Genomic DNA, 25,525 nt, shown 5'->3' with positions numbered 1-25,525 from the left:
AAGCAACATTTATGTTTTTTTATGCATTGCAGGTAAACACTACGGCTGAACACAAGTCTGACAATTACAATTACAATCTTTCCCTGCTTACGTTTATTTTTGTGTGCCATTATTCAAATAATTCCAAACACGGTGGAAGTTAAAACAACATTTTGAGTGTCGGTACTCTGGAAACAGCAGATTAAGGCTCAAGCAATAAGTCCTGAGTTCATATTAAGTGCAGCGTGTTATCACTTGCAAAGAAAAGACTGCTTATGATAATATGAATGGAATCTTTTTTCTGTGCTTCTGATTTTTAGAATAGACATATTTAAAAGCTTGCAAATCCCGGAAGAAAGAATAAATCCTATCCTAAATTATTATTATAGAGATGAAGTGCTATCATTGTGTCATTAAAAAACCTTAAGTAACCCTGACTTCTTTTATACTAAAACTTGTTGTGATTATTTGGTATCAATCATTTAATCACAAGTGTCATTTCAACTCATTTTGGAACAAACTTATAACTTGAATTTTGTTTCTTTTTTTAGGGAGCATGTCGGCAGTGATGCCTCAACAGCAACCGCCAAAGGAGGAGGAAGAGGACGAAGATGAAGAGCAAGGGGAAGGGTTTTCATTTGAGGATAGTGGGGATGAGGAGAAACCTCAGGGGGACAGTAAGGGCATCCCCTCTGACTCTGTTGGATCAGTCCAGTCATCAAAAAAGGAGGACAGTGAAACATCAGGAAGTTCATCACTAACAGGCACAGACTGCACACAACTTCCTATAACATCGCCTCCTGCTGGACAGGAGGAGATCCTCACCAAGGATGTAGATTCAAATTCTACTGCAGGTAACACATTTGCACGATTAATGTAGCCTACAGATGATACGACTGGAATCGTTTTTTAGAACAATCTAAACATGATAAATGTGCACTAATAGGCAGTACTTGATGCAACCAATTTAGATTCTTTATCTGATACCAATAACAATGCATATCAATCAGGGGCGGACTGGCCATTGGGAATACCGGGAGTTTTCCCGGTGGGCTGGTGCTGTGTGTGGGCCGGAGGGCAAAAAAAAAAAAAAAAAAAAGTGCCTAAATCCTACCGGCCAACATTTGTAAGTGTTCCGGCCACTCCCTTTTTATTTTTTTGCTTACCTAAATCCTNGTACAGCCACTCCCCCTGAACCCCGTTTCCCTGCCAACCCCCCCTCCCCTATGCAAGCCCCTCCCTCTGAACCCAGGGCTCGCTACAATACTGTATACACAAACTATACAAAAACGCCTTTACGCTTTGGAGCTTGTTTATCCATCTGTAAGCAACTGCCAGCTAGGTCTCTCAGTCACTCACTCCTGGTCGTTCACTGCGCAGTGACAGCTGCTACGGGCCTGATGTGTGAAATTGAAACAGATAGATAGAACAAAGGTAGCCTATCAAAACGGCCCAGCCCAGCGGGCAACACCCCACTGGGCTGGGCTGGGCTGGGCCGGGCCGGAACACTTTCAAATGTGGGCCGGTAGGATTTAGGTAAGCAAAAAAATAAAAAGGGAGTGGCCGGAACACTTACAAATGTTGGCCGGTAGGATTTAGGCACTTTTTTTTNATTGCTCCCCGGGCACTGTACAATAGCTGCCCACTGCTCCTAGTACTAGAAGACACAGTGAAATGTGTTCTCTGCTTTTAACCCATCCTAGTACCAGGAGTCTAGTACTAGGAGCAGTGGGCAGCTATTGTACAGTGCCCGGGGAGCAATGGGAGTGAGGGGGGAAGGGGGGTGTCTGGTGCCTTGCTCAAGGGCACCACGGCAGGGCAGGAGGTGAACTGGGACCTCTCCAAGTAGAAGTCCACACTCCAAATGTAGGTCTGGTCGGGAACTTGAACCGGCGACCCTACGGCTCACAGTCCAAGCCCCTACTGACTGCCATAGATGTAGTCTCTAATTTTGCTCTCAAAGTGCACCAGACATTGATGCATTTAACTTCAACATTTAAAAAAAAATCTTTCCACCACTGCTGATGGGTGTAGACTTTGACAGTTTGACAGCATCAAATTCACATAACCTCTACCATTTTATTACTGGAGAGACATGGATAGTAGTTAAACTGCTGTACTGTAACCAAAATCCCCATGCTGGGTTCTATCCTCTCAACATGTTCACTGTCATCAAACTGCTGCGGGGCATACCACTGAACCACTTCTCACTTAGTCACTGTGCAATAATCTGCCTTTGATAAGCTGGCTCTGAGATTTTATGTTTCTTATTTAGTTGACGATCAGTTCTCCAAAGCCACACACTGTGTGAGTGACTTCAGCTTGTTAATCTCTTTTTAACAGCATTTAATTAATGCCTCAGGCAGACGCAGCTGAGTTAACTTTCCTTTAATTGGCTGGAGATATGTATATAAGTATGATATATTTACTACCTGGCTAACGTTGCCAAACAGACCCTTGTAATTACAGGGAAAAAGAGAATAAAGAGATTTCGGTCTTGGGGAAGTTCTGTTGGACAAAGTGGAGCGATTAATGCTTAATTAAAAAGCTTTTTAACTAAGTATATGTGCAGTAATCTGTTAAGTGGACTGTGGTGATGCAAAGGGGAATTCCGGGAGATTATAATGGTGTGTAGTGGAGGTCTAATAATGAGAGCTGTTATAAATTCAGATCCCCCTCCAACACATCATATGGTGGGAAGGAAATTGATCATGACATTTATTTTCCTTTAATGCACTTCTCCTGTTACAAAACAACCATGCAAACTCATTGTTGTGACAACCCCACACAATCTACTAAATTATCTCTTAGGTGTTCTCCATGTGAGCAAGCGTGATTTTGTTTTTGACAGTATCTTTTTAAGGTTTTGAGAAGCTCTACTGTGTACAAGAAGTAACAGACTAAGTGATAATATTTCAAAGTCAAAGTCGTTCACGCTGTCTTTTTAAATGCTGACAAATTTGTGTTTTCCACTATCTTCTTCCTTTGATTTGGAATAGTTTGTCTCATGGTTGCTATTTTCTTCATTTTGACAGATGTTCCAGTCAAAGAGTCACCCAGCGGGTAAGTTGCCTTTGATTCTCATTACAGTGTGGGGAAAATTACTTCAAGGCGTTGTAGAAAGTAAACTCAAAATCAAACTACATCAGCGTTTTTTCATTATGTCTGAGACAATGTCACGCTTACACTCAATCAGAACACGCAACAGTGGGTATGAGATACTGTGATGTTACGCTGTATCCATTTGAACAACATTTAGATGCCAGATGGCGTGTCACACCCGAAGTGACAAGTGCTAATGTCAGGAATGGAGTGATGATACTGATACAATCCTAGAGGGAAATCACATGATTGCCTTATTCATAATGATGCATGTGGTATAATATGATGAGCATGGCTTATACCATATAATGCAATGTCAGATGGATTTAATTTAAAAAGTCAGTCACGCATTGACAAAAAAGAAAATGTCTCAATATTTCTATATCGGTATGTGGAGCGGTCTCGTGTGAACGGACACGTTTCTGGTGCCTGTTGCGTGTGGACGGAAGACTTTTTTAATAATGATTGCGGTCCGTTTGCAGGTGGAGCGTTGCCCATGTAGGCGGAGCGTCACCGCCCACTATTCTGGGCTGACGTCAGCTCGGATGGAATCTGTATCCGCTCGTTGTAGCCCCGTTTTTAAAAGATTTGGGTACGGAGGAAAAGAGAGGGTTTTATTTTCTGACGCTGCGTGAGTTCCCCGACTCACCGGGGACACATCTTTATGTATAAAATACATCACAAAGTGCATTTTGCATGATAGGTCCCCTTTTTAAGTTTAATATAGTCCTCTCTACAATTTCTGCTGCTGTCCGAATGGCAAATGGAACATAATTTGTGATGCTCAAAGCAATTAATAATGACATTTTCCTTCAGCAGTAATAGATCTTCTTCATGGTAGTATTTTGAATTTTCATGCAGGAAAAAGACAGGGTTAATTAATAAACACTAGCTGGCTTAATTAACGTAAATGTCCCTTTAGGCCTTTCCTGTTAGCTAGTGTTTTCAATATATAAACTGGGACACCCATGTTATATGCAGCCTTAATTAATGTTATGAATTGCACCTGTGCGTTACCTGCTGTGAAAAATAAATATCTGCCTTGAAAAAAAGTAAATGGAATTTATGCTTTACAGTGCGTGAATATCAATTGGGGGAAAGACGTGTTTAAGCTTTTTTTTATTCTTTGAAATGCATTCTACTTCGTGCATCTACTGTGACATGTTTACACAATTTCATGTTTAAAATGTATTTTATTTTTTTCATACTGCCTGTGCTGCAGCACCTCTTGCTACCCTCTGTCTGAAACCAGAGCCAATGTCTACTCTGATCGGTTAGCTGGCACGCTCTGTAATGATTGATCAACTGCTTAGAGATGTCAGGCCCCTTAGCCTATCACGTACAATGTGTTTGAGCGCAAGCCAATAGAAGCGCGAACGTTGAGTAGTGATGCCATTGTGTTGCGGAAGTAAACAAAGGACTACAATAGATGCGTTTCAGGCAGGGGGGAGTGTGTTATTAGAGAGAAAATCCCGTTGGAAGGAGCACTGGGATTTTAGCCATACAGACCATTTACATGCACAACAACCTATATAACACACTACAGGAAAGAGAAACCCCCAAAAGTATGACAGGGCCTCTTTAAATTCCATTCATCTTCCTTCTTATAAGGTTGTGGCTTTAATTAAAAAGCCCTGCACACGTGCGGAACACCCACACAGGTGATTTCAATTAGGTTGGCTGATTACAGCTCTTCTAATGACAAAGTGGGCGTGTATCACTAACCCTAACCCTACTTGGCTTTAGTGTAGCTGCACGAGTTAATGTGGGACTAATTGCACTTTTTCTGTGTCTTATAGTTAAAATACATACTTCCCAGCACAGGTACGCCTACCTTAAACTTGAGCAGAGGACAGACAGACATATTCACACACATATGTGGGTGTGCAGAGCCGTTAAAAGGAGAACAATCGAAGAATTTTAGCATATAAAACTTTAACAAACAGCATAGGCACATTTCTGTTGTTTTGTGTTGTATACTTCACCCATTCTTACTACTTTTGATTTGGTGGAAATACATCCTAAACTGGTGGGATTTAAGAATCAAATTTGGAAACATCAACCTCCAAAAGACAATAACGGCTTTATTATTTGTAATGTGTATTGAAATCATCAATATAAAGTTCTGCTGGAAAAGATTTATGAATGAAATGAACCTTACCCTGGTGCACTCGGACAGCACCTTTCATACAATCAAGAAGAGATTTTGCTTCAAGGCCTGGGCACAGTAAATGATAATGTGATAGTTTATTGATTCCTCTAAAGCAACTGTCTTTTGCCTGCATGCCTGCCTCCAGTTGGAGGGTGGCAGTCAAAGTCACCTACAGATCAGCAGCCCTGGAGCTGATGGACAGAATCAGTTTTCCATTGGATACCTTACCTTTCTTGACCCGAGGCTTTCTATCGGAAAGACAGGCGTTTAATGCCTTAAGAAATTGCAATTTTTATAATCAATATAAAACAGGATTTAATAAAAACTGAAATACAGTTTCTCACTGTAAATCTTATACCACCTTCACACCGGGAGCAAATGCTAGAACCACCAGATAGTGTTAACTAGGGCTGCACTATTTGGAAAAAAGAACTGATTAATTTTCTACTCTTGCAATTGTGATTTGCGAATCCAAGCAAATTAAGATTTATATATCATTACTCACGTTATTATTACAAATATATTAAAGCGAGGATTTGAAAAAAACACATTTTAAATAAAGAGGACCTATTCTTTGTTTTTCCTTTCCTGTAAATTGTTTTATACTGTAAGTTGATATGTATGTAAATGGTCTGCAAAGGCAGTGGAGTGCCTGAAATGCCTCCATTGGAGTCATTTGTTTACTTCCCTAACATAATGACGTCACTACGTAACACCACCGTATCACATTGTCCGTGATAGGCTAAGGGTCGGGACATCTCTGAGCAGTTTATCAATCACAACAGAGCTAACCAATCAGAGCAGACTGGGCTCTGGTTTCAGACAGAGGCCGTTTCTCAATCTCGAGGAAACTGGCTTCCAAGCCAATATTTCAAGGATGCTACGTCATCGAGTGCCGCCGAAGGACTGTTCCAATCTCCAGCATACTTGGAATTCCACGAGGCCGCGTCCTTGGTTTGGGGGTAATTTCGAGGCTGCACACGGGTAGACTTCACGTCCTTAAAATCCCCACAATGCTTTGCGCACGGACCAATTTCCCCAAATATGTGACGGAAAATGTAAGGCGGGGCCTCTCATATGACGCACACCTGCACACTTGCTAGCCTGTTTGACTCTTCGTTTTCCGAATGCCAGGAAGGATTCTTGCCTAGCTTCTGAAGCAAGTGACTCGGAAGACATGTGCTACCAAGCAAGCATCCTCGCGATTGAGAAACGGCCAGAGGGTGAGAAGAGGTGCTGCAGCACAGGCAGTGTGAGACAAATAAAGAGCTTTTTGAACATTAAAGCAAAATGTCACAGTAGACAAAAAATCTAAATATGAACCTGAAAAGGAGCTGAATATGTCCTCTTTGAATCTGTGGAATACGATTTTAGGCATGTCTTTTCTGCAGCACCAAATTACTCAATTCAGAATTATATTTTCACAGCCTTTTCCAAATATTGCAATCACTGCAATTTGGATATTGCACTGGTCCATATTTTAAGATTTCAATGAATTGTGCCGTTCTAGTGTTAACCATTCAAAAGTACATTACACACTATATACATTTACCCATACTTTCCTTGCTTCTTTTATAGGATATTCTATAAAGCGTTAACTTAAAAAAACATGATGATGGTCTGCATGGTGAAGCCATGTAGGGGCTTTACATTTTTAGTGAGGCCTCCCACCTGTGCTCCAGCTGTAGGAAGTGTTTTTCAGAAAAACCTCTACTCATTATGGACTCCAAGGAGTTTGGATTCCTGTGGGCTTTCCTGTGCTGAAAGGGAGGCCTTTTATTTATGAACAGGTGTGAGGGTGTTAATGTGTGTCTACACCGTGCATATGTGTGTGTATGCGCTAGAGTCACAGCGAGGTCTTGGCAATTTCTCCTGCCTGGGTATTTGTGCTGAGTGCACATTTCCACTTTGGTTTAGTCAATAGTGTGCCTTTTTAAAGAAGAGCTATCAATAGCACTTTCCACCATCAAGGTGTTAAGACTGTCAGCACATCCACCATATCTGTCAGCAGTTTTAGAATAATATTGCGTAAAATTACTTTGGGATTGTTATTGCAGAAATATGTATTTTTTTCTTAACATTGCATTGACAGCACATCAGCTCGTTACAGCTATTAAGCTCAAGGCAGCATTTTCTCCTGTGAGTTTTATGTTCGTTTGATGCTAGCATTTACTTTCTGGCTTCCCTTTTTACTCCTTGACAAATAGCTTTCATTAAACACATGGCATGGGACCTCAGCAAATGAGAACATTTACACAAAAGGAACCATGACAACCTGACATGCTCCTGGTATATGTGTAGAGCTCGAACCTAAGAAAGTACAACTTTACTTTTCCCATCAAAGTTACCCTTGTTTTACCGAGTTCACCTTTTCGCCCTTTTGCTGCCTTGCATACTTTTAGACTTTTGTCTGGAAAATGTAATGCAGCTTGCGGATCACATTTATTTTTCACAGCCCTCCTCACCTTGTTGTACTCGGTTGGATGTGCTGTGGGAGCAAAAAAGAAAACTATAAAAGCTGAAACACACGTGTATACAAATATAAAATGAAGCCATAAACCAAATACTTTTGAAGGCTTTTTAATTAGAATATGTCATGTACTCTGCCCGGTAACATAGGGTGCATTGTGGGGTTGCTGCAATGGGAGAACTGGGCAGTTGTTTTTGAAGGAGAAGTATGACCTGAGGACAAATAGAGCTCCATCATTATGGTCAGCACAATGCGTGTGCAGTTACAAAGAACAGCTACGCTCAAGAGGGACCAGGGGGCAAAGCAGGTGAAGCTAATGGCTGCTGGTACGGCCCCGGCACAGTAGCTGAAGGGAATGGAAACAGATGGAAGTTTGTGATTTGCATTCAGGCTGCTCGTGCTGTAGGCTGCGCTCTGCCCCAGGCTATGTCATTTGCATTGAAAAATGATTCCTGCTTCTCTCCTTGAGCTATATGACTCACTGTGTCTTATAGGCACAGATAAGTTGTGAAGGAGTGCGCAACAATATCGATAGCTTCACAGCTCACATCCCTCACACCTGACATACAGTCGGGCTGTGTATCGCTATTGTTCTGGCTTTTTCCTCACAACAGTTTTAATGATCAGTTTATGGCAAGGTGCGTGTTGACAAATAGGTCTTTATGCCGCCTTCATGTGGGCTGAGATCAGTTTTGTCCTTTTTAGATTGAGATGAATGATGCAGACTCATAAAGAATGCAGCAGAGTAATATTCTAAACTCTTTTGCTTAACACCACCGCAAAACCAAATGTCTGCTATCAGGAGCTCTCATATGATATTTTGACAGGTCACAACATCTGCCTCCAGGCATGTGGTGGGCATTTATAGAAAAACAGGCAGAGCACAGCAAAAACAATCAGAGCTTGCACTATATCTTGTATCAAGTTTAACAATGCTAAACTTGTTTTGTGAGCAATAATCTGTTTTTTAATACACTATATATTGTAATAAACACATTTTGAAGATTTTAATATGTTATATATTGAAGTTCAAAGTGCACATTTTTAGTTTTTTTAATTTAAATATCATTATTTTATGTGTCTTTAATAATAACAATAAGCTTCATTTGTATAGCACCTTTCATACAACAATTGAAGTTCAAAGTGCTTCACGGTAGACTCTCTTAAAATACTCACAGAAAATGTATCTCACATAGAATACAGTTACCAGTAAAATACATAAAGAGAACATTTAAGATAGCATAGAGTAGACATATAAACAAATAATTTAGATTAAAGGTATGATGATGAATATATGCAACAGAGAGCAGGAGTTAGCTTCCTAAAAGGATATGTTTTGAGCTTTTCTTTAAATGAAGAAACCGTCACAAAAATACAATATATTTGTATTTATTCTGATCATTTTATGGTCATATATACATCATTTTATTGACATTATATTTTGAATAATATTTGTTTTTACAGGATTAGAGAACTGTACGGTTTACCGAAATAGCTTTTTATTTTCCCGGCATGTCTTGTTTGTCTGCAAGTTGCCCATCACTGTGAGAAGCTGCTGCTGCTGCTGCTGAGGTGTTTAGAGGGACAGATTTAATTAGTGTAGATGGGACGCTCCTACACGCTGCTTCCTGTCATATTATCAGTCATGTGGGGGAGGACTCTCCCTCTCCGGCAGCATCAACACAAGCCGTGTGATAGCTGTGTCAACAAGATTTCCCCCAGTGATGTCAGAGTGTGTTTTTAAATAGCTGGTTCAGGGATATGTTCTCGTTCAAAAAGACAGCAGTGATTATGGTAAGCCGCAGGCATGAGAGGTAATGATTTGACAGTGCTCAGGGGCAAAAGAAGTAACTTAAGGTGTGATTTATATTTGTTCTCCTTATATGTGGCCTCGCAAAAGTTCTTTATAATTAGTAACCAACTGTTCCCACATTCAGTTTAAAGAGGCCCTACTATGCTTTTTGGTCTTCTCCCTTTCCTGTTGTGTTTTAGGTTTTGGTGAAGGTAAATGGTCTGCAAAGGCTAACATCCCAAAGTTCCCTCCAGAGGGAATTTCTCCCCCCCACACTTTTGTTCTTGCCTTCCTCCAAATTTGAGGTTTTTTTTTGTCATATTTCTCCTAACTTTCAAAAATAACAGAATGCTCAGCTGCATATGGAAAATGTGACCACTTCTGAAAAAGTCTCCCCACAATTATCACAACAGATCGACAGCAGCCATATGTGCTCTGTCAGACTTCAGGGAGTGTGTGTTTGCATGCTTGGATAGCAACAAACTATTTTGACCCCCACCTCCAGCCTCTCAGCCTCCCCTTCCTCTCACTGATATTAAACCTGTAATGAGGCACACAGTGTTAGTTTAACTGTGCTAATATTTGGGTGCCTTCCAGGGTCTCAGCAGCAGAGCCCTGTTCCTCGGCTCCTCTGGTGGGAGAGGAGCTCCCTGGGCTTCCTGCGGCGCCGCCAGCTGTGGAGACGACGACTGATTCAGGAGACCAAGGCGAAGAAATCCAGAAAAGCTCCAGTGAAGGTAAAGAACTAAATAATATTGACAGGGAAGTGATGCAACTCTAGATCAGATGTTACATTTCAAGATTGCTCTCAAGCTAACCTCGGGACTCAGGCTCCTTCCACCTAGGAATTACAGTGTTCAGATCTGTAAGGAAACCAATTGGACCTCCAGAATTTTGTAAACAGTATAGTGGACGCCTCCATAATGGCACTGGCAGTATCAATGTTTTTAGCAGTATTTTGTGAGTACCGCACAGTGCATCTCTTGACCTTGATCTAAGGTGGCAAGAACACCATATTACATGCTTGCGGTCGTCTTATGGATCATTGATCTGTACGGTGAGAGTGGTCAGACGCACATTATGTATAGACACATCTGTGCGCGCTCCATTCAAACACATAACGACACAAGAGGCGCACACGTATTCTGCCATGATTTGATTTCTACACGGACAAGACATGAATCCAATTAATTCAGGATGGGGATCAATAGAGAACCATTTCCATGAGGGAAAATTGCTTTTGGATTCCGACTCAGTCAGCAGTGCCGCCGTTATTTGAAGGTGGCTCAGAAATGAGAGATGTAAAAGAGCCCCGCAATGCTGCCCGACATTTTTTATGTCCCGCTCCTCTGATGTATTTTCACACAGGCCTCTGCTGTCATTTTCAACGCGCACAGTATATTTAAACTGACTAAATAATGCAATTCTATTAAACCTCTCTCCTAGCCATCTAAAATCATTACTACAGAAATGGGAATACTCTAGTGCTGACGCTAATGAGAAATCTACTGCAATGCTCAATTTGTTTTACTTTTGATACTTTCTCTTGTAGTTTTCTAACCCCAAACTCCAAGACATATTTTGGAAATTCTTTGGAGGTCAAAACTGTTTATTGTGTAGAAGATCCGTGTTCTGAATCTTCTTTATATGGATCATTATGAGTAATGAAGTACTTCCTGTTTGTTGAAGCTAAAAGGTCCCTTCACTCCTTGATTGTGCTCACTGTTAATATAAACTATTTTGACCTGTTTATTGTTTTTACATTATTGTTCACATTTTTACATTAACTTCACCTATTTTATATAAATTATTTTGTATTTATCTTTTACTTATCTTTACAGTCACAAAATCCAACTTCAACCCTAGAATAAATAACATTCTAATTCAGCTTGATTCTGAATGATAAGATTATACATGCATCATATTTTGAACACATTCATTTTTTCATTTGTTTAACTTACTTTTTTTCTTTTACTTTTCTAACACTAAAACTCCATGAATTATTTTGAAGATTATTCAATGGAGGTTAAAACTGTCTGTGTAGAAAAACTGTTTTAGTTCGACTGAATCTACTTTATATGCATCATTATAAATAATGAAGCATTTCCTGTTTGTCAAAGCAAAAATGTCCCTTCACTCCTTGATTGTGGTCACGGCACATTTTGAAGTGATTATCTGACATTGATTGCTTTGCCTTGATCTTTTCTTTCACATTTGCCAATTAATGGCAGTGTATTTTTAAATTAGTGTCATGGTGACCTGTTCATGACTTTATTGGAGTGTCATTGTGTTCTGGAAAGTTGAGTAAAAGTAGGAAACTTGGTTTAAAACATTTGGAATAATGTTCCCGTGAGACCCGCTGAGCAGATCTGCTGATAGCCAAAATCCAGTTGTTCTCTCCTCCATTCTGAATCCTTTCTGAATGCACAAGCGTAGGAAAGTGTGCGATATATATATAAAGAACATTTGTATAGCTAATCCTCTTTTGTAGAGACACACTTGTTCATCTCCTAGATTGTATCCAAGGTTATTTCCAGTTTTAAGACTGATCTCTGCTGAATAATCCACAACAGAATACACATCTCCAATCTGATTAATTGAAAACAGTGATTGTTGCTGTTCAGGGCTTAGGAGAAAGTGTAAAAGACAAATCACAGTTTAAAACCAAATCAATAAAGCTCACTGAGCTAAATTAGGATGAAGCAGTCTCAAAGCAGTTAACGACCAATCCTGCCTCGCGGGGAGATAGAAGGGGTCAATAGCTCAAACAAGCTGGATACAATCATGTTGCGTCACATGGACAAAGCCATTACGGCACAATGCACATCTCCCTGAGGAAGAAGACCTTTACATGCAAATGATACAATAAGTATGGACATATTCAAAAGGCTGTGTACAATTCCTAACCAGAGGCATAAGATCTGGCGTCCTTTATATCTGCTCTGTTTCGCCAAAAAGGATTCAGGCAATTCAGTTTGGAGCTGTGTGTCTTTGTGTGTGTTGTTTTTGGGCGAGAAATGTAAAAGCCCTCACAACAGGAGGTGTGACTATCCAACAGAAAGGGAGATAAAGAAGGCACCACTCTTTCTATATTTCAAAAAAAACAAACAGTGTTTACTTTGATTCTACTGGCTTTTCTTTGCCAGCTCTACTCGCGGCTGAAGCTGAGCCACAGACGGCGGAGGCTCCCGAGGTGATCTATGATGATGTTCCAAGTGAAGGCCCCCTCTCTCCTGATGAAGGTGAGTAGCTGCGACACACTTTGTGTTTGCTTAGGATGATTGTCCTTTCTGATGCCAAGATTCTGAGGTGTAATATTGTGTGTGTTTTGGCAGATATGATCTACGAAGATGTTCAGAGAGACAGCCGTCCTCTGGATAGAGACAACGGATGGAGCTCCAGTGAGTTTGAAAGCTATGATGAGCAGTCTGATAACGAGACCAAATTACCAACACGAAGCAAGGTAGTATTAGTGAGTTTGTGGACGCATATGTATTCATCTCATTATCATCTCGGTTTATCTTATATGGCATCATGCACGGAACAAACTGAAACGTTGATTTTAATTAAATGTAATATGTCACCAGATTTCAGTTGAAAGCAATAATATTAAAACTAAATATTACGTTCAACTTCATGTTGTTGCTTTCAACTAACCTAATACAGTTATGTGAAATCTGTTGACATAATCCATTTATTTAACGTCAACCTTTTAGATGTGTTGTGGCTGGCCAAGGTTGTTGTTGGTGGGGTTTCCAGCATGAAATAATCAAGGAGAATATTTCATTTCCTGCTCCTCTGGCACAGTCCTCTTTATTAATGTAGAGAACTATAAAGGAATAAAGGAGACCATAAAGAACATGAAAAATGTATTTCAGTCCATCTAGGTCTTAAACTTTCATTGCCGGATGAAAGTAAACAAGAAGCATTTCAGTTTGAAGAGCCTCAGATCTCCTCGCCTTCTTTTCTGCCAAGGATGCTGTTCATCAGAGTTGTGCAGCACGGCTCCAGAGTGTCAGTCTTCCACATGATGGCACTGTGTGCACATTCATACTGCAGCATTTTCTTTATGCTTCGCCAGCCTTCACCATGCATGCATCTCTGCAGACATAGGGAACATTTGGAGCCATAGCAAAAAAACATATTTTTCTCGACTTCAATCATTATTAATCTATAGATGTGTACTCGCCTATACATATTTTTACATTTGTAGGTGTTTGCATATGAATACAATTCTATTTTAAGGCAAGAAAATCAGTGCTTTGAGAAACAAGGGAGACCAAAGAGAATGAAGTCGATGACTGAAATGAGCTGCTCAGGTAATTACAAAAAGGTGTGTTGTGAAAAAACCCACCACGTTTCTTTCAGATTGCTTTTCCCAGACCACTGAACACAAGAAAGGATTCAGCTGCACCGTTTGAACAGTTAATGAAGGAACCTTGACTATTACGGGGCCAACAACACTTTTCTAGCTAGCAAATCCTTCAACCCAAAACACATCGTTTTTAATTACTCGCCTGATTAATTTTTCACCAAGTGTACTTGAAGTTCCCTTGTTCAGTTTACTGCTTAATTTGAGCAGCTTGGAAGAGCTGGGACAGAGTTTGCTTCTCTAATAACTGCCTGCACCCCTCACCCCTCACCCGTCACCCTTCTACAAACCAGTGTCCATAGAGTGGTGCAGTGATGACAGAATGTGAACCCGGAAACTAGCATCACAAGGCTCCCTCTACAAAGATCAACAGGAATGTTTTATTGGTTTTGGAATATTGCTGAAAATAAGCTAAGAAGCAATTATGTTACTTGCATATTTCACCACTTTGATCATTTTTGAAGCATAAAGCAATAGCCAGATGTAAATAGCTAACGTAAGGCTATAACAAACTTCACCAGAGTCTCATTACTTCACATCACCACTTAAAGGGGCCCTTTTATGCTTTTTTGGGGTTACCCTGTCCTGTAGTGTTATATAGGTTTTTGTACATGTCAATCTAAATTGCCAAAGTAACTTCCTGAGGGTACACCTTCCTTAACATAGTGACATCACAATGTAACACTTGCGTTTCTATTGGCTAGCGCTCAAACACATTGTTCGTGATAGGCAAAGGGGCGGGACATCTCTAAGCGGTTGACCAATCCCAATAGAGCCGGCCAGCTAACCAATCAGATCAGACTGGGCTCTGGTTTCAGACAGAAGTTGAAAAGAGGTGCTGCAGCACAGGCAGTATGAGATAAACAAAGACCTCATGTCACAGTAGACTAGAGTCACAAAATACAATTATGAAACCTAATATAGAGCATAAAAATCCCCCTTTCATTGTTAGCAACTGCTGTTTTTATGATACATACAAGGTTAGGGCATTAACGAGTGGGGTACAACAAACATAAGGACGTCTCACCAAAAACCACTGACTTCAAGACGAGCTAAGTGCTAAAATGCTAACTTATTTCCGGGTAGTCAAACTCATCCATGCACCATTCTATAAGTATCATACATCATAACCCCTTTGATCATAGCCGTGCTCCAAGCCTTCACTCTATGCTTGTGATTCATTCCCAATGTTGCGTAGCTTATTTTGCCTTGATCACTTTGCCTCCGTTTCCTTTTTTCTTTTTCCTCTCCCCTACTCTCTTCCTCCTCTCTACGCCTTTCTTGGCTAAACGCGACCTCCCCCCTCTCTCCTTGCCCCGCCTGTCCAACACCTGTAGCTCTCTCCTGACGTGAGTCGGCTGAGGGAACGCTGTGCCAGGACCAAACGAGAGCTGGCCATGAGACTCTCTGGCAAGCACAACTATGACATCAAGGTATATTTCCAGCAGCAAGTGAACACAGCTTTATCACGCTATTTTATCCGCAGAGCTCAAATCTCTCTGCTAGATGTTTGTCTACAGGATTGATGATCACCCAGATTTGAAATATGCTGTGTTTTATGCTCAGCTGGCTCAAAGGCTTAGCTGACTCTGCACCATCCTCTCCCCAGCTTCCCTTTGGACTGTGACTTTGCTTTGAGACTATTCTGTTGATCCCTCTCTCCTTCCCCTGCCTGGTTTAACATCAAGATGCATTTATGGGACACATGAATTATTAAACAATATTCCGCGTATTTACTTCCATAAACGCCAGTGCAACTCGCACCCAATTAATGACCCACTTTCCTGAAGTAGCATCATTTAAAAACGCCACCACCCTGCGTGTATTCTTGTGTGGCTGGAGTCTGGTTGCAGGGCCTCTGGGATGCTCAGGGTGGAGTTTTTGGTCCGCCGGATTCTCCCACACTGAGCCAAACTAGAGCTCACTCTGTTAGGATAATCTAGATGACGCACTCATAGTCTCCCTGATTAGAGGGCTGCGCGGCGACCCGCAGGGAGTCGCAGATGGTGAGATTCACGATGAGCCCACTGACTGAGCGCCACTCCTCTCCATCTCTCTGCAGAGGAGCACCGTAGGTTATCAAGTCTGCACAGCATGGCACTCTAAAGCTCCTCCGTTGTCTCTCTCTGCTCCTTCCTACCAGGTTCAGCAACTCATGAAGGCGGCCAGAAGCGGAACAAAGGACGGGCTTGAAAAGACCAAGATAGCCGTCATGCGAAAAGTTAACTTCCTGCAGAGAAAGGATCAACCGGGTAATGCGGGTGAAGTCTGACCACGTTGTTAACGTTGGTCAGCTGGATCTTTTTGGATGAAAGAGTTCTACTATACTGGATAATGGGGATTGCTTATGAAGTCTTGATTTTTACTCCTTACACTTTCAATAGGCAGTTGCTTGTGTGCAATGTCAGGCAAGCCAAAGTAGCGTTCAAGGCTGATGGAGTAGAAAGTCTTACTTTTTCTTTATGCAAATCCCCTCAGGGTGAAATGAAAGAACTGTGAAGAGAAAAGATCTCACTGATTATAACTATAATACATAAAACAGATAGGCTTTCTCAGTTTTAAGACAAGCTATGTGGTCGAGTAAATTTTTTGAAGTGCAAGAATGAAAAGGATGAGGCAATTCATGCGGTACACGATGGGTTCCTTTATAGGAGCCCTTGCCAAACAATAGTCAGAGATTACCATCCATTAATGCAGCTCTACAAACCATATACCAGACCTACGCCTCAAAGAAATCTCAGAGCCATCACAAAGAGGTAAAGAGGCCAGTGCTGCTATTTTTAGGTGTTGATGGGGTGGGGGAGAATCTGCACGGCATTATATTTATTTTCCCACCAATCCCTCTGTTATCATTCCAAAGACTTTAATTGGAACGGTGGAAGGAAGCTTCTGGTATCTGTGTCTTTATGTTACGGGTGAAGTGGGATTTTTTTTGACTGCCGAATGTCTTTGTGCCAGTGCGGAAATGAGAATGTGTTGGATGGTGTTTTTGCAGATACACTTCTGTGTGCTTCTCTTACTCAAACAGTGATACAGTATTGTTTTGAAAGTTATTTCCTTTTTTCCGAAGGCTTCTCTCTCTCTCTCTCTCTCTCTCTCTCTCTCTCTCTCTCTCTCCATGTCACCCTGATTCTTTTCTCTTTGCCTCCCCCTCTCTCTCTGTTTTCCTTGTTTCAAAAGTCAGCATTCTTGTTCATGTTTTCAGCTCCAGTGAGTCACTCTCTCTCTCTCTCTCTCTCTGCCTCTTCCTGTTCCTCAACACCTCTTTCTCTCTCGCTCTGTCTCTTTCTCAGAAAGTATAGAAACCTCTTCATATTTTCGAGGTAATAAACTTGGTGTGTCGCAATGTGTCTCTAGCTGCAGTGAGATCTGGAGGGTGCCTTTCTGTTTTTCCCTGTCTGGTTTATTTTTCTCACACACACATGCACTCTTTTTCTTATTTTGTACCTTTCTGTATGTTTGTCCTTTATTCCTGAATGTGTGCAGAGGAGGAAGATGATGCAGGATACCTGGATGTGGCCGTGCCAGACGTTAAGCATCCTCCCCCACAGCTGAGCCCAATGCCCGAGGGGCTCACCAGCCACCAGGTGCACCTCACGATTTAACAAGCGCTCTTTCCTAAATGATTTTAACCCAAGAGCTCTAACATCAAGCATTCATGTGAACCCATTGTGTCCCCAACAGCCTTAAGATCAGGCTCTAAGCTGACATGTTAAGAATGATTTGCCAGTCACGTGCTATTTTTACCACTTAACGCTTGCAAAATCTTAAAGCATGTAAAAACAAAAATGCAAATGATGACATTACTGAGCTGGACCACAGTGTCCTCCCGTATTTCCAGCGCAGCTTTGTACCTTGAATAGCATAGCAGTTAAATTGCGGAGAAAGCGACTGTAGACTGCTAACTGCACCGTTCTCATTAGGTGTGGTAACGCTATCCAGTTTCATGAAATTGCAGAGTGAAACATTTGTATTGATTGACACCACTCATTTCTACACATCTATATGCTAGGGCTGCGCGATTTGGAAAAAACTAATATAAATGCAATTATTTTTAACTGCCATATGATTCGCGATATTAGAGGGAATGAACATTCCTGAAACATTAACTTATCATGAAAAATATATTCAAATTATCAGGAAGATCTGTACCAAACAAGGATTTAAAAAAAAAAAAAGATTCTGTAAAATAACATTTGTAGGCCTGGAACTTCTCGACAACACCATAATAGGATTATGATTAAAATCACCTTTTATGAATTGGGACTAGAACCGACAACACTTCAGTTACCAAGCCAAGTCCCTACGGACTTAACTGTTGCAGCGCGAATAATAAATACTTCCAGTATTATATTTTCACACATTTTATAATTACAAATGATTGTGCTTACTGCGATTTTGACATTGCACTAGACCATGTTGCTATTTCAAAAACAAATGTAATTTTGCAGCTCTCTTTGAATCAGATCTTCGATGGGGGCCTTGTTCAAACAGACCTACTGTTCTTTGAGTCTTTTTCCTCCCGTGACAAACACATGATTATTGTTCAATCATCAACCTGCGGCGTGCCTAACTGTGATCACAGTGCACGCTGCCGCCCCATCATGTCCTCTTAGCTCTGCGTTTCCTGACTGGTCTGTTGTCTGCACAGGTTGTCAGACGCCATATCCTGAGCTCCATCATCCAGAGCGAGCGCAGCTACCTGGAGTCTCTCCGGAGGATCGTGCAGGTGAGCTGCTTAGTCCCTGTTGTACTCCACTGCCACATGCAATAACTTCACCATTTAGCCATTATGAATAACACCGGAAAGAGAAGCAGTGATATCCATCAAATTACAGAGGCGTCTCAGCATAAGTAGTCCTGATGAAAACAGCCGCCCTCATTTCTGTGGCGTGGAGATGACGCTAAGAGAGAAAGACTGTAAGGCAGGATGGGATGCAGCCTCTATCTCTCTTTTTAGTGGGGTCTTGTTATCTCCTCATCACAGAAAAATAGGAGCAGCCTACTGAAATGGAATCAGCAGCTATCAACAGTTTCCTTATGTCCTGTAAAGCCTTCCACTGTCGGAATGTAATGAGCTACCTTTGTTGTGGGGTGACATGATTGCGCGTGATGCTTTGGAGGTTTAGCTCGTTTGAAATCTCTCTAGTTATTCAGGGAGTCCAGCTGAATGCTAAACGTAGTGTCCCCAGACTGATAACATATACAAGATGAAAGGCCACAAGCACAATTAGACTTTGTATTATTGCAGTAAAACAGATTGCACATCTCATGTTAATTCTTCTGTCGATGATTCATTTGCTTTGATGGATTTGCGGAGAAAGAACTTGTAATGAAAATTAACACCACAATTGCTTTAAAAGAGTATTTTTCATCTTTTACATTTAGCTTGTTCTTAATATCTATACTTTGGTATGTTTCAAGCAAGCCATGTTTTCTGCCTCCCACAGAGAATCTTGTCCACAAACAGCCTGACAACGGATTTCTGTCGGCCATGCTAATACTCCCATGCGTTCTGACTGAAGAATCAATCAGGGCCTCTTTTACCAGGTTGCTTTTGCATCTGTCACTCTGCTGGGAGCTTCCTGTCGCCATTATTATTTTGGCTTTTATGATTACAAGTCACCTTGAGTTGTGAACATGTTTGCACACGTCAAATGTTTTGCAGGCGACTCCTTTAGATTGAAGGCACCATGACTACATTTCCTAATTTCCGCCTGATTCACAGGATTTGTTTCTGCTACCTATCAGTTGTCTATTTATGCTACTATAGGAAGAGATGTAAAGGAAGGTGGGATGCTGATTTCTCTTAAAGCCCCTCCACCAAACACATACATGTACATATCAACAACCAATTTCTTCTCTCAATCCCACCAGGAATACCAGAGACCGTTGATGGAAGCCGACCCACGCATCCTGAGCTCGAGAAAGATCCGGCCTATATTTTTCAGAATGAGGGAGATCACACAGTGCCACTCCATGTTTCAGATTGCTCTGGCGTCACGTGTCGCCGAGTGGGACAGCTGTGAGAAAATCGGGGACTTATTTGTTGCCTCGGTAGGTGTCCTGCATGTGCATGTTTTTTGTATGTTTCTCCATATTTGTGAACTAGGAGTGAGACTCATACAGCGTGTGTATACATTGTTTTTGTTTCAGTCTTAACATGCAATCAATAACATGCATGCTGGGTAAAGAAACTCCTTTTTTTCTGTATAACACAATATCTGCTCCCACGGTTGTAATGAGCTGCAGGCTTAAGGTTGAGCAAACAGGGGTAGCTTACTCCCAAACGCAGAATCAATTACACATGTGATGAATATCTCCACTGCATCCAAACCACTCCGGGATATGTGTTTAAACATTTTGGCACTACAATAATAGTGTTCAGTGTGAGTTTTCTGTAGCGAGTCTGCAGTGTGCTCATCCATAAGGCCTGCTCATTATTTGCCTATTAGAGGAACCCTTTTTTTCTCTGCTGGACATTATAGAGCTGTTTCATTGATATCCCCATTATTAAATAAGAGCACACTGGAAATGGAAAGTGCTGGAACTCCCTTTATTGAGCTTATTGTTGCAATGTATGTACCTGCAAAGTAATATGTTGTAGTAATACCGAGAGGCAGGATCCTGAAGGAGGCTGCGAGCAAAGAGGGTTAATTCCTTCATGCAATGTGCTAATCCCCCATCACTCCTAAAACTGTCACTATCGGCTGCCTGGTGTGAGTTTAATTGAGGAGAGAGAATAAATGTCTACTGCAAATCCGACACACCCCCACACACACACACACACACACACACACACACACACAGCGTCGCACTCGGTCACCTCATTCCTCTTTGCCCAGCCTCTTAAATGGCTCGTGAAGGGTGTTGTGGTAACTGGAATGGTAAACAAAGCATTTTTTGTTGTTAAAAGCACTATACTTAAAGGGCTATTTTCTTGCCTCTCTTTAGAATGAAATTACCTATAGGTCGCCCTGAAAACATTATGGTTAGCAAAATATTCAAGATGTCAAAAGAAATGACATGACTGTGTTTGTGGATGACAAAATAAGACATGGCAGTACCCTCTCATTGTTACGCTGTTGTTAATAATTCAGATAATCATCTTGTTTTGTTTCCGCAGTTTTCCAAGTCCATGGTGCTTGATGTATACAGTGATTACGTGAACAACTTCACCAACGCCATGGCTCTCATCAAAAAGGCCTGCTTGTCCAAACCGGCTTTTCTTGAATTCTTAAAGGTGAGATTTTCTTTGTTATTTTTGCTTTCTGAATCTTAACGTTACCCAATTGGTTTGTAGCTCCTCTATTTGTTATTTGTTGTAGTATTGATCTATGGTCGCCAACATGTGCCAAACGCGCTACACGGACCAAATACATTTTCGTTCTGCAGTTTCAAAAACGATGCAAATATTTAAACACAAATGTGCCAAAACACATGCAAATAAAGAAACATCTTCACCAACTTGACAAAACGTGCACAACGTTTACTAAAAGCAGTGTATAAACGAAACTACAAATACAAAACTCTGCAAGTAGCTCAAAACATGACGCAAAGCAGGAAATTAAAAGGTGATGCATACAGCTAGGACCTGAGCGCAAGTTGATGAAAAGGGATTTTAAAGTTGGTCAACTGTCACTGGAAACTAACCTTAAATGTATGTTTTATTGGCTTATTTTAGAATGTGATTACATGATTCCTTCCAATATTATTGCAGATCTGCTGTAAGCTAGCTAGCTAACGTAGCCAACCTAGTCATTTCAAATATACTGACAAATCACTCACAATTGTAAAACATGCCAATGGTGACAGCCTGCCAACAAGCTGTGGGCATCACTTTAGTGTCCCTGTTTCAGCATTTTGCAGCCTGTTTAATTTTTGTTTGCAGCGTTTTGTTGATATAAGGCTTTTAGTTAACGCTGCGCATGTTTTGTGAAGTTGGTGAATGTTTTATAAATGCGGTTTCTTAATTTGCATGTGTTTTGGCACATTTGTGTTTATATATTTGCATGGTTTCTTAAGTTGCAGTGCGTTTTTCCTACTCGGAGTGTTTTTGGCCAGTGTAGCGTGTTTACACCTGTCTGCCACCGTACTGTGCAGATATTGAAACTAGCAAAGCCCCATAGCTAAATATTTCAATAATATACACCACTAGGTATTTGTATATAATAATATGTTTTTTCACACAAAATAGTAGTTTTGTGCTCATAGTATGTCAACTACAGCAGCAATTTGTCTGAAGCACTGTATAACCGACTGTGGTAGATATTACACTGACATATCCCAAGTGTCCATATTCCAGCTATTATAAGAGGTTTACTCTCAGAATATGATACTTCTTGGTATGTTTTGTAGGCTGCTCTTTGCACATTTAAAAAAAAGTATATCTTCAAAAGCTATCAAGAGTTTCATAATAAAAGATGGAGAAATCTTCAAATGAATGAATTCCATTGAGGCTGGTTAACAAAAAGAAGAAAATTGCAACCCCTTTAGTTCATTTAGTAGTTATGTGAAATGCAATTTGACGACTTTCCAGAACCAGACAATCATGATCGGTTATACTTTTACGTTTTTCAGATACTGTATTAATTAGCGATCATGAACAAAGCAAAAAAGAGCCTCGCTTCACGGAGAGTGCCAAGGAATTATTTAAATGTGCTGAGTTTAACAATTCCCTGTGCGCTCCGCTTTCATGCATGAGTGTGACCTGTATCATCGAGCAGTAATGCTGATTTACAGAAGCAGATCCCACAGCTGACAGCCCTGCATGTTACATCCTGACCACACGTGTGCCTGCTTTCTTTTAAAAGGTTTCCATGTCCCTCCTGCTGCCTGTTGGAGATCTAACTGTCAGTGTGAAGATGAACAAAATAATAACGTGGCTAGACACGCACTGAATCAATCACAGACTTCATTACCTTGCTTTTAAAACATTGCGGAGGCACTGAGTGCATGCACATGGCCATGAACACGCAGGGCAAATCGACAGGTATAGGGGCCATTACTTTAAGCGCTTAAAGGAAATACAATGTAATATGAGGACTGCATCTAGTGAGTTTGGTGTAAATCTTTAAAAAAAAAAGAGGAATACCTTAAGAAATCTCATCCTCTGGATCAATTCTACAATTGTTCAAGCACATACATTCTCTTTTTTGATACATTGATAAACAATAAAAAAAAACTGCAAATCAGACAATTCAAAAAATCTCAAAAGGTCATTGTCTTCAAAACCACTACTGCATAATAAATTCTCATAAAAATAATATGATAATGAAGTGGGCATAGAGTTTGGTTATGTACTAGCAATTGTAGCAAACACGTTTTTCAGCCTGAAAATCATGAAACCAAAAGTGGCATTAATCGTGTTTTTCCAAACAGTGTAGTGTAGCATTATCCAGTTCAGTGGTGAGAGGCAGTGTGGAGGCGGCTGTTGCTACGATGACAGGACTTATTAATAAACTGGCTGGAAGTGTCATGGGTCTAATCTAGTTCACATCAGCTGTGAAGGGAAGGGTCTGTTTGACGGGTCCAATGACATACTAAGTCTTGTCCTTTTCCCTTTTCCTTCACATCAAAAGTAGGTGCCAACCAACATTAGCACAAGTGGCAGTTCCATCAGTTCCAGCATACCAGTAAAAGCTGATGCTTTCTGCTATGCTGATAAGGTTGCCTGGCAACAAATATGCATGTGTGTTCAGTAAGGTAGCTGACCGAGCCGTAGAGGTTCTGATTCATATATCACAACAAGATGTATGTCCATTGAATTATACTCTGCCCAGTAAGAGTTAAAAGACTCTGTAAATATAGTATAATAGTCACTAACAAATCCAATCCGTTTTCTGTATTGACGAAAACAAGTCACAGCATGCTCTATTTCACACATGTTTCACTCTCTAATGGGATCTTAAAGCTTGACCACTCTACGCTGCAGAGCGGCTTCCTGAAATGTGCAGCTACCTGCTCAGCCAGTCAGCTCTAATCTGTTGCAATGGTACTAGAATCCACTTTCATTCAGTAACCGTAAGAAAAACATGACATTGAAATGACCTGTGGTTAAAGGAAACCACTTTTCCACCTTGCGCTTTTTGGTGCTGCTCCACCTGCCGAGCATACCACAGTCCGGATCAGGAGGCTCTTTGCCTGTTTGGACTGCAGCTTGCTTACCTCAGAAAGTGGTTACATTAAAAAACGTTCTTGTTTCATTACTAATGAAGCAAACTTCAGCCTACTCTCCAGATGACATTAGAGGATGAGGTGTGGGGGCATGAGTCTCTGAAGAAATCTACCGGAGCGTTATTCATTTGTCCAAAAATGTGGACCGGAAATGAATCTGATTAAAACCTGAAGTGCACAGAGCGCCCTAATTGACCAGATAATAATAATAATAATAATCTAAAAAACATCAGCCTGTACAGACCCACTGGCAGCAGCATGACTCGCAGGCAATTAACAAGCAGCTGCAGTGGAAAACAGTCATTTTACTGCGCACCTCTCGTCTTTCTCCTGTCTATATTATAAACAACCATGTTATTAAACTTATAACAAGTCCACTCTGATTCATGTAATCATCAGATATATTTTTTCGGTGGTGGTGCGGTCATCTTTCAAACAGGTTGTGTGTTTGATCCCAGCCAATGCAGTCAACATGTCGATGTATCCTTGGGCAAGGTACTTAACCCCAAGTTGCTCCCAATGGGTCTGGGAATGTGTGTGACTGTTAGCTTCCTTGAGCAAGTGGATGTGAAGTGCTTGTAGGGATCGTAAAGACTGGATAAAGCGCTATGTAAAAGCAGTTAATTGTACGTTTCCATTTATCCAAAATGAAAAGACTCTACCTGAGCCAATTAGCGTGAGTGATTTTCAACCAGCCAGTCTCTGTTTCTAACTATAGGAACCTATGAAACCCCTGAAGACCTCATATTCTTCAGAGTTTCCTCAGCTCTCATGCGAGGAACCTTGTGGCGGCTTTGCCCTATCCACTTCCCTACCTAACCCCAAGCTGTCAGGTCACCTTCTGGCTGGTTACATCAAATAACCCATGATTCTTTGCGTTCACTTTGGTGTTTCCTACTGGTGATTATAACCGTCTAGACTTCTCTTTCAACTTATAGAATTCAGCTCATGTCCTGAGAGATCAGTCAAGTGAACAACTGATGCATTGATATGATCCCAGGCAGTGTTATGGTTTTATACTGTGCATTTTAGACAGGTTTCACTGAACACGACAGCCCTTCATAAGAGATATAGAGAGGTTCTCCTTAAAACCCCCCTCAGCCTCAACTGCCTCTCTAACTGAGACCACTCAACCATTTTCAGTGCATGAAGCAGGAAAGAGCCCATCTCCATTGACACCTTGACCCTCTCAGGTGCCATGTCAATATCTGGTATGGTTATGCTTCTGTCCAGTTGCTGAGCATTGGATCTTAAGACTAGAATTAAATCTGTGAGACCACTGCCTTCCTGTCCTCACCTGTGATTTCATAGGGTTAGGTTGATTTTTCGCGATTTGTGTATAAGATATATTGCTATAGCAAGGGGTACCACATAGGGCACATCTCAAGTAAAGTAAAATATTTCACTGTCAATTAAAAAGTAGTCTTCTGTCATACTGTATCAACCAAATAAACCCAATGGCTAACTTGGCAACGAAAGACG

At 41.0% G+C, this 25,525-nt stretch overlaps 1 protein-coding gene across 1 annotated transcript in view; it reads left to right on the top strand.

Moving 5' to 3' along the window:
* Positions 1 to 25,525, top strand: part of LOC104956748 (rho guanine nucleotide exchange factor 10-like protein) — a 61,854-nt gene that overhangs the window by 7,812 nt on the left and 28,517 nt on the right. The window contains exons 2-12 of the mRNA XM_010784274.1: positions 531 to 833; positions 3,015 to 3,042; positions 10,093 to 10,232; positions 12,642 to 12,737; positions 12,831 to 12,958; positions 15,205 to 15,300; positions 16,011 to 16,119; positions 17,354 to 17,454; positions 18,519 to 18,596; positions 19,745 to 19,924; positions 20,994 to 21,110. Coding sequence (XP_010782576.1) covers positions 536 to 833; positions 3,015 to 3,042; positions 10,093 to 10,232; positions 12,642 to 12,737; positions 12,831 to 12,958; positions 15,205 to 15,300; positions 16,011 to 16,119; positions 17,354 to 17,454; positions 18,519 to 18,596; positions 19,745 to 19,924; positions 20,994 to 21,110 — 1,371 coding nt within the window. The 5' untranslated portion in view covers positions 531 to 535. The remainder of the gene's footprint in view (positions 1 to 530; positions 834 to 3,014; positions 3,043 to 10,092; positions 10,233 to 12,641; positions 12,738 to 12,830; positions 12,959 to 15,204; positions 15,301 to 16,010; positions 16,120 to 17,353; positions 17,455 to 18,518; positions 18,597 to 19,744; positions 19,925 to 20,993; positions 21,111 to 25,525) is intronic.

The sequence above is a fragment of the Notothenia coriiceps genome, unplaced genomic scaffold (genome assembly GCF_000735185.1).
Source record: "Notothenia coriiceps isolate Sejong01 unplaced genomic scaffold, NC01 NC01_scaffold00026318, whole genome shotgun sequence".
Lineage (NCBI taxonomy): Eukaryota > Metazoa > Chordata > Actinopteri > Perciformes > Nototheniidae > Notothenia > Notothenia coriiceps.
The sequence above is the reverse complement of the archived record's forward strand: the minus strand, read 5'-3'. Positions and strand labels throughout refer to the sequence as shown.